Genomic DNA, 9,893 nt, shown 5'->3' with positions numbered 1-9,893 from the left:
GAAAATAAAATTTAAAATAAGAAAAGAGAAAAAAAGAAATTAAAAAAAAAAACTAAAAAAGAAATTAGAGAAGCCCAAGGCCGTTATAAAATCTAAGCCCAACCTACTTTCTCTTAAGCCCTAACAGAAACCCTCTCTCTGTTTAACTGGGAGTCTGCGTTTACTTTTCTGCTTCCTGCCTGCACGCCCGAAACCTCTTCTGTGTTTGGTATCCCGCCTTCTCTTTTTTCTCCTCTTCGCAGACATCATTGCTGTCTGATAGCTCAGTTTGACATCTCCTCAAATAACCGCCGAAAGACTTCCTTGTAACAAAGATTTCCGAGTTTCTGCGGGCAGGTAACCATCTCAACCTTTTGAATCTACATGTTTTGATATTTAAGTTGTTGTTTGCCTTCGTTGAGAGTTGATTTTTAGATTGCTGAGGCTTCACTCTTGTTGATCTGTGTATTTTTTTTTTAAACTGTGGTGATATTTTTGGTGCGGTTTTCGTTAGGCTTCCTGTGTTTCATTCGTCTTTTTTTTTTCCAGAAAAAAATAAATCTTCTGCAGCTTATATATTGGTATTTTACTCACTGTTTTCACTGATTATGGGAGGAGTATGCATGCGACGGTCATTTTTCTCTTATCCTCTTTCCTGTCTTTCTCTAAAAAATGCTAAAATTATGCCTAGTGAGGTTCCAAAGTTGCTTTCATTGCGTGTTTTGTGGCTGGATTTTGCATTTCTTTTCCTATTATTGATTGGGGTTGATCTAGGAATTGCTTAAATCTATTGTTGAGTTTGATTCCCTTGCACATGTTTCCTTGTTTTTTTTTTTTTTAGTTTTACTTGGTTAATTCTGTTAATTGCTTGTGTTGTCTATGAATAGTGTAGTATTTGGCTCATGAATAAATTGCCTAAACCTCTGTTGAAATGCCATCTTTGATTGAGTGGTTGATAGTGCAATGAGCTGAGTTTTGGAGTGAATAGTGTAGTATTTGGCTCATGAATAAATTGCCTAAACCTCTGTTGAAATGCCATCTTTGATTGAGTGGTTGATAGTGCAATGAGCTGAGTTTTGGAGCATGTTAAGTCTGGTTTAAATTTGTATTACAATTAGTCGGAAATTATGTCAGTCCTTGTGGTTACATGTAGATTGGTCTGATACTAGTATAGAATGGAGATTTGAGGCCATCAAGTATGGATTGTTTTATTGGCTTTGCTTGGTCCATGAGAGGGCTGATAAAATATTTTGGCTATTTTGATTGATTATTCAAGCCTCATGTAGAAATTAACCGAATCAGTTAGTTGGGACTTTGATATGTGGTTGTGGGTCTTTCTTACAATGTTTGCTTGAACTTTTTTGGAGTTGACTTCTATATGATGGTTTTAGGGTCGATTGAGCAGCCAATTAGTGATTCTACCTAATTTACCATCCTCTTTGAGTCAAGAGTTGAAACGAAAACCAAGGAGATTCTTGTATGTGTCTTACCCATGTAACTCACATAAATTTTCCTCAACATGCAACTTATGGAATAGGATGAATCCTTCCACATTTACTACCTCTTTAGATTGAGAACATGTTGGTTTTGGATTCAATTGGCTTCCTCTTGCATAGTTGATGATCATTTACATGACTGATTTGGAATTTATTGTAAACTTGAGCTTTCTATAATATACGTGTGCTAACATATTACAATGTGAACTCTATACTCATGCTTAATTAGAATTTTGCTTCTTTTCTATAGACAGTAATTCCTTTCCTTAAAACCCCTCCTCTATATATCTTTTACATGGGCCATAGAAGTTAATGTTTGCATTTTTTTGGGTCATTTCCTCTTCTGATTTGTCCATCTTGCCAGTTCTAATCTAATGTGCATCTTGTAAAGTAAAGATGCTTTTGTAAGAAATATTGAACTTTGCTTTCTTTTCTTTTTAAAAAATGTTATGTTTTTGCAGGTCTGATAGATTTTCTTTGATTATCTATTATTACTGATTTAGAATGGCTGCCAACAACTCTCAACCTACGGGAATTGATAAAGAACAAGTAAGTTCTCATTTTTTTCCCATTATGAGCTTTTTGCATATGTAGCTACAAAGAAGCAAAACTCTTAAGATTTGTTTTGGGCTTTTTGTGCATTAAAACTAAGGAACTACTGGTTCTTTTTTCCTTATTACCTCAAAAATATGTGGGTTCTGTTAATTTGTGGTGGATATTATCTGCTATTGTTTTTAGCCTGTTTTTTATGCTCTAAAGACAGTGGGATGAAACTAGAAAGAATCTCCACTTTTTTAGTTTGTTTTCTTATTTTGAAGCTGTTGTTTTGATGTTCTAGTATATCAACTAGTGTGCTTTTAATGCAGAATGGATTAATTAGACTTTCTAAGTATAGTAGGGGTTCTGTTTCTAGTTAATGTAAAAGTATTTATTTATTTTTTAGAGGAAAAAAAGTATTATTGACAAGGCATGAAGGGTGTTCCACCCTAGTACAAAGAAGCTTTACAAGTTTAGACTAGAAACCAAAATATTGATAGGTTTCTTAAATTGTCTTCACGCTAAGAGGCTGACCATCAAACAAAAAATTCATGGTCTGGAACGGTGCAGAATGAATTAGTTCTAGATTCCCTAAATAGCTTAGAAATCATAATTCTGATATAAAATTACTATATTGTGTAGGTGTATATAATTATGGTTTTAGTAACTTTAGGATTTTATTCTTATCAGTATTTAGTTTTCCTATTTGTATTAGTAGTATTATTTCCCTTTCTTCTCTTGTTTTATCTTGGCTAGAAATAGGGAGGCTTTGCAAGAGATTACCTATGCCTTTTTGCTTGTTATGGGTTATAGGGGTTGTGAGAAATTTGATAATTGGGAGGAAGAAGAATATAAATTTCACACTTTTTATTTCAAAAAAATGTTATTATCCTTCATTTCCTCTCCATACACATTTAGGGGTCTGGGTGAGCTGTGCTAGACATCATCTCCTCCTCTGTGAGGTACCAAGTCATCTACTTCACGGTGTCTCTTCTCCTCTTGCCTCTGCTGTACTGCTTTTTAGTTTCTTTGGTTGAACTAGGTCATCGGTGGGTCTGTTTTTTTCATAAGATTTGGATTTGTCAGAGATTTTTGTGTTAAAAAGAGAAGAAAGCTGATTTCTCTTATCCTCTAGCTACCTTGGATATCATCAGGAAAGAGAGGGACCGGAGTGCTTTTGAGAGAGTTGTCACCCTTTTGGTAGAGTTAGAGATCCATGGTTCAAGACTCCATGTTTTTTAAGGGTCATCATCTTACTTTTCATGCGGATTTAGCACACATAATTGGCATATTGCTAAATTTGTAAATTTTTGCCATTTTGCATGAGTGATGGTGCATTGTTAGCAAAATAACTTTTTCTGTCAAAAAAATGCAATCTCTCTTCTGAGTCAAGGCTGAGTGAATAAATTATCATGAGAATTCTCTAAATATCTTGGTAGCTGGATGCATTCAATTTTTAGTTGTGATGCTTATTTTCTTTCTTAAATGTGATGTCTAAGAACTCTTTAAGTATAATATCTAGGTTTTTTCCAAATCCGTAAGTAGCTAAAGTAGTCATTATTCATATATCACCCTATCTTTTGGTTTTTGTTTGGTTATGAATTGTCTATTAAAGCTTGCCTTCTGATTTTTCCTCCTCATTGTGGATTATTTTTGTCTTTTGTTTCAAATTATTGTGCAGGCTTTTGGTATGGCAGAAACAGAGATGGAGTATAGGGTTGAATTGTTTAACAGGTATGTCGCTGCTCTATAATTAAGTGGCATATTTGGCCAACAAAATCATCTTGTTGAAATTTGTATTCTATAAAAACTTGTTTAAGAGAACTCTCCAGCTTAGGAGTTTAGGAAGAAACTGAGTTTTTTGTGTAAGAACTCTCTTTTATTTTATTTCCAGCATAAAATATTAATTATGGAGAATAAAAGGGAGAACTTCACCTAGAAATTAAGTCCCCACCTAAACAGAAAACATATAAATAGAATAATGACGTGAATTACGAATTGAAAAACAAGGAAAATAACTAAATAGAAAACCAAAACAGGACATGTGAAATTAAAATTGACAGATCTCCAGATCGGTTGGTTTTCTCTTGCTCTTTTATTGCAGTGGTAATAGACCTGAGCGTCAAATACCCAAAAGATGACTGGGTCTACTGCCCAAATCAGTTGTTTTCTTAAAAATTTGTCGGTGCTTTGAGGCTTATCAATTTTGGGATGCATCAATTTTGATTTGTAATACTTTTGTTTTCTGACTTTAGCCTTGTTCTTTTGACTCAGGCTTGCCCAAACATGCTTCAATAAGTGTGTTGACAAGAGGTATGGTAATCATTTTGCGTCTTCTTTTTTTTTTCGGTAACTTGAGAAAGCATTTGTCGAAACTGAGAGATCTGACTGCAGCCAATAAGAAACTTGTTGTTCTTGAATAGGTACAAAGAAGCTGAATTAAATATGGGTGAAAATAGTTGCATTGATCGATGTGTTTCAAAATACTGGCAGGTAGGCTCTACAATCCATAAATTAACTGTCTTCTGAGTTTAGGTTGTCTTTTGCTTTACTGTTATTTATGTAAAACTTTCTTTTGTTGTTTCTTCATTATTTTCCATTATGGCTGTTTTTTCTTCCTCTCTATTCTGTCTTGCCATAGAAGTTTCTGCAGCAACTTAAATTATTTGTTGTTGATGTGATATCTTAGACTGTCTAACCAGTGCCCTAGGCTAGACAGAGGTATATATTTGTTGTGTAATGAAATGCCTAGCACTTTGGTTGGCAGGCCTATAGAGCTACAATTTCTCTCCTAAACTTTATGCTTTTGGAACTTTGGAGTGACAAAGATTGTCGATACATAGAATGTAGTACTTTTGGGTGAGCATTGTGCATACGTTAGACAGCTACTTTATATGTACATAAGCCTGGAAACTTATATATAAGCCATAAACTTATTTTCATATTAATCCATTTTGAAAGCATTAGTTAAATACAGCTAAAGTTCTTAACTTCTGTCCATTTTGTTAAATCAGGCTCTGGCATTTTTATTGTGCTTAATTAATTCTGGAAAGTTTATAATTTTATTTAATTTGGTGCTCTGTTAACTATCAATTTAACAATATTAAATCTAGAGTTCCGTTACATGCCACATGATACTTGGCATGTTTCATCATTTACAATATTCATGTCAGTATCTTGAAAAAAATACAAAAAACAAGAAATAGAAGACAAGAAAAATACTGTCAGACTAAAAAAAAATCAGGAGAAACTTCACCTGTTGTCTTCATCTTGTTCATCACTCTGCGTTTCATGGTCAAAAGAAAATGCAGAATGATGATAAGGAATGAGTGCAGCATTGGTAATTTTTCTTGTTTTCTAGCAATTTTCATTTCTATTATGAGGTGGTTTTAAAAATTTTTTTTAGTATATTGGTATAGCTGGTAAATGATATAGCATGTTACATGGCACTAGATTTTGATATTGTTAACTAGATAGCTAACGGAGACACCCTATCGAATACAATCATAAATGCTGTGCATGAATCGAAAAGATGGTTACTTAAAAGAAAAATGTAGGAGCCCAATTAAGTATAATCAGAAACAGATGGGCACCTATTTACTCAAAAATAAAAAACTTAGATACCTCTAGATACATTTAGCTAAAGCATTATGTTTTTTTCTCATGTTATAGGTATAGTTTTGTTCAATCCACCTTCCGCTTCTGTATGTATATCTTATGCATTGTTAGATCCGAGTCATATCATTCACGTATCACGTCTCACAGACCATCAACTAGTTTCTTTGCTGCCTTGGCATCATCTCTATCTTCCCTTCAAGCTACCACTAAGTTTAAGCTTGTAATTTATGTGCATGTTGGGTTAATAATATATCATGAAGCTAAAGTTGTCTGCATCTACAATTAGCTTATTGAATTCCGTTGGGTGTATTTGTCATTAACTTGAAATTTCTATAGTTTTAAGATTAGACTTCCCTTTTTGCATTTCCAGGTGAATGGTATGATTGGCCAGCTTCTGAGCGCAGGTCGACCGCCAATGTAAAACCTAGGGTTCTTGATAGAACTTCCTTGTGCTGAACGTGTGTTATTTAGACATGCTGCCAAGGGAAAGCAGAGATTGAGATTGATTTACTTATGCATTTTGTTTAGAGGTCTATCCGTTCTACTTTTTAGATTGAATTTTAAATGAACTTTTGAAACAGAGGATTATTAAGAAATTTAATAAAGAATTTGGGAGTTTAAGACGAATATTACTAAGGAATGGAGGAGGGTGTATGAAAGGGTCATGAGTGCTATCCTCCATTAGTATTAGTAAGAATTTAAGGGAAAATTTTTAGTAGTTTTAGCACTTCTGATTTGTATGATACAGTATGCATTTTCAATAGTTGTTTTATGGTGTTAAGTTAATCTTTCTGCTCAAACAAGAGGGATAAATTGATGGTGTGTTTGTTGAATCTCAAGTGCATGAGGAATATACTGGAGACCTCATTCCTCGATGATGATTGTCAGTATCCATAAGCATTGTATGGTTACTGCTGCCTCCAGGAACTGGTGATAATTGAGTCTAAGTTTTATTTTTTTATGAATGTTGGTACTTAGATTATAATCCATCAAAAATATAATCGGATTCATGTCCTTCATGAGTAAACTCATTTTTAAACAGTCCAACCGTGAAACAAGTGCTTCAAGAATCCGTAATTAGGTCACTCATTAAATGTCAGCTTATCAAATGTCAGCGAATGACGATAATGGAAGTAAGATGCAAGCTCTACAGGATGTGATATGCACAAAACCTTCATGGGAGTTGATGGTTTTTTCTCACGAATCTTGCGTATTTCTGTTTTTTTTTGTGACAGTTTTAAGACCTTTACACGGGAGTCTTCCTCGGAAAACAAGGAAGTACAGATTCAAGTGATTTCAGATCATCTCGACGATTTTGTTCAATCCCAGTTAAGTGCTTGTTTTCGCTGTATGGGATTACGGTTAGTTGTGGCATCGCGGTATCTTTTGGGAAATCCAAAATCAATTATGCATACTTGATTTGTTTTCCATCCAAGATCGGAACTTAACATTAGCACTGTCTTCAGTGAGAATTGCCTTCCACAGTGCATAAATAAATCCTCGAGACTTGGCCCAAAAACATCGAGGACAAGGACATATCCTCCACTGCCATGCCATAACCATTTTATTTCGGGAATTCCACTTCCTTTTTGAGGAGTATTGTACAACTTAATTTCATATAGAATATTGAGAATAGTTTCGTTTTATTGTTTTCAATCTTGAACGCACAGATGTGCTGCATATAATACTTCTCTGAACCATCGTCCCAAAGCTCCTTTGGCCTCGATACTCTTACCACACGCCCTCTCATTCTCGTGATACACTTCCCACTTCTCGAACGGGAGAAAATGGAAGTGGTAGTAAGAATCAAAGCAAACTTAGCATTACTTTAAGTTATAATATTCTAAAGATCAACATTTTTATGTTTAAAATATAATTTTTTTTTAAGAAATTATTTTATTTTGTATCTTAATTATTCCTTAAAAATATAACTTTTACATATTTATATTAATTACAGCATATATGAATATAGATAAATTTAAAAATAAAGATTAAAAGTTATTTTCACTTACCAAACGAAGCCTAAATCTTTTTATTCCTTACACAAATTTATATTCTTTAAATAACATTGTATATATCTCCTTTATTTAACTAGATTATCTTTTATCACAATCAATGTATAATATTATGTTATAACCCTTTGAATGTATTATAGATGATTTTAAAACTATCGATAACAACTTACTATTTTTTGATTATACGGTATCAAAATCCATGTAATGTGTATATATCAGATTAATTTTATTTTTCAAAGACTCAATTTTCCAACAATGCAATGGTGATTGGTTCCGGTTAATTAATCGCCGACTTGGAACGCATCGTCGGTGGTAAACACAAGCTCGGCCGCAAGATCGTCAATGGATCCTCGGGCAAAATCTTTCTTGCTACGCACATCGGCACGTTCAAGATTGCTGTTAAGATTGAAAACAATAAAACCAAGAATCCGCAACTTCCGTGCGAAGCTAAGCTGTACAATATTCTTCGAGGAGGAAGTGGAATAAAATGGTCTGGCATGGATGGGGAGGACAATGTCCTTGTCCTTGATCTTCTTGGACCAAATCTTGAGGATTTGTTAGTGTACTGTGGGAGGAAATTCTCACTGAAGACAGTGCTAACGTTGGGTTTGGATCTTGGATGGAAAGGAAATCAGGTGTACATTATTGATTTCGGGCTCGCCAAAAGATACATGGATGCCACAATTAACCGCCATATTCCATACAGAGAAAACAAGAACATATCTGGAACTGCACGGGATGCCACAACTCATCTTCGATTTCTTCTCTATCGTCCCTCTCTTTCTATTTCGGGACGAAGCAGACCCGAATGGCACTCGGAACTCTCCCACGCAGGCGTTCTTTGCCGTTCTTGAGAACGGAACCATCGTCTCTCCTCATGCTCATTCGACTCTCCTTGAAGCCCTAATCGCAAGCCACACGATCCTCGTAAGTTTTCTCTTTTTATGCTAACATAACCCTAACCGCTTTTCGCATTGCAGGTGAAGAAGGAACGGGAGACAGCTCGTCCTCGAGATTGGAAACCTCTATTAAGCCGCTCAAAACGCCGTCGTTTTAATGAGAACAAGTTTGAGACTGGGGCGATGGGTTGGGTCTTAACCGAGCCTTTATAACTGACCCGGCCCAAAGAAAAACATTCGGGTTAGAATTTAATTTGAGTTGGGCCAACTAATTTATTTATTTATTTTTTTTCCTTTTCTTCTCTTTTTTTTATTTCTTTTTTTTTCTCATTTTATTTCTCTCCGATTTACTTTCTCTCTTTTTCTTTTTCTAAACACAATGAATGAGAAATAAATGAAACAAAATAAAAAATAATTCAACATTTAATCCAAATATATAGAGCAGTTATCAAATTCTGTCGTTTAATCTCTTTTCTGTTCTAAACTAACAAAAAAATATACATCGAGATGCTATTATTAAAATTTTAACAATATAGATATATCAAGAAAAATATAACCATTTATAATTAAAATTTTACCGATTAAAACTATAATATAAATACGAAAAGATAATTCATCATTAACGAGTTGAACTATATTGAAAATTATTTCATTATATTAAATATATTTGATGAGACGATACTGATATGTCCCAAATATCCATTTAAGTTGATTATTTTCAATTGTTAAATTATGACTATCAACCTCTATTAAAAATTATTTCAAAAAATATATAAAAAATTTATATAGTAAAATAATATAAAAAGTGATACTATATAAATTGGTTGTTGGGAATATAACTCTGATAACATATAAATGATAAAATTTATGAAAAATACGTGGCAGACTTAACTATGTTTAGAGTATCACTATTATTCTTTTCATCTTTTCCCTTGCTTAAGCACTATTTATATCAACATCTACCATGTTCTTCATATTATGGCCTCCTCACTACCAGTTATATCATCATAGTCCATACTCTCTTTGTTTCTTTCACCATTTTTTGTCGCTAATGTTTGCAATAGAGTTAGGATTAGCATTCACCAACTCTTTTACCGTGACCTGAATTTTTTGCACTACTATCATTTATTACACAAACACATCTAATAGAATCACTACATAAGTTTCAATAGTTAACAGTTTGCTATGATTATTAAAAATTGATATGATACTATAAATTTGTTATGTAGTAATTATTGTTCTAAAATTTGTTTAAAAGAGAAAATAATGATGTAAGTAAATAAGAGTAAAAAAAGAATTAATTTATTGATAGTAACACTAAAACTATATAAATCAGAATATGAGTACGC

The 9,893-nt window shown here is 33.5% G+C and overlaps 1 protein-coding gene and 1 pseudogene across 1 annotated transcript; one reads left to right on the top strand and one right to left on the bottom strand.

The window, feature by feature from the left end:
* Positions 1 to 138: 138 nt before the first annotated feature.
* TIM10 (Tim10/DDP family zinc finger protein) lies at positions 139 to 6,416 on the top strand. Its single transcript, XM_088209972.1, has 6 exons — positions 139 to 336; positions 1,937 to 2,024; positions 3,694 to 3,746; positions 4,287 to 4,325; positions 4,436 to 4,505; positions 6,001 to 6,416. The coding sequence occupies exons 2-6, from the start codon at positions 1,980 to 1,982 to the stop codon at positions 6,049 to 6,051; spliced, it is 258 nt and encodes an 85-aa protein (XP_088066098.1). The 5' UTR covers positions 139 to 336; positions 1,937 to 1,979; the 3' UTR covers positions 6,052 to 6,416.
* Positions 6,417 to 6,465: 49 nt separating this feature from the next.
* LOC148270531 (casein kinase 1-like protein 4 pseudogene) lies at positions 6,466 to 7,380 on the bottom strand (annotated as a pseudogene).
* Between the last annotated feature and the right edge of the window lie 2,513 nt (positions 7,381 to 9,893).

The sequence above is a fragment of the Carica papaya genome, chromosome 1 (assembly GCF_054855325.1).
Source record: "Carica papaya isolate Zhongbai chromosome 1, ASM5485532v1, whole genome shotgun sequence".
NCBI lineage: Eukaryota > Viridiplantae > Streptophyta > Magnoliopsida > Brassicales > Caricaceae > Carica > Carica papaya.
The sequence above is the reverse complement of the archived record's forward strand: the minus strand, read 5'-3'. Positions and strand labels throughout refer to the sequence as shown.

Coding starts and splice junctions, on each gene's coding strand:
- TIM10 (XM_088209972.1), top strand. CDS start 1,980: ATGGCTGCCAACAACTCTCAACCTACGGGAATTGATAAAGAACAA. Junction 3,747..4,286: donor AGGGTTGAATTGTTTAACAG/GTATGTCGCTGC, acceptor CTTTTGACTCAG/GCTTGCCCAAACATGCTTCA. Junction 4,326..4,435: donor AATAAGTGTGTTGACAAGAG/GTATGGTAATCA, acceptor GTTCTTGAATAG/GTACAAAGAAGCTGAATTAA.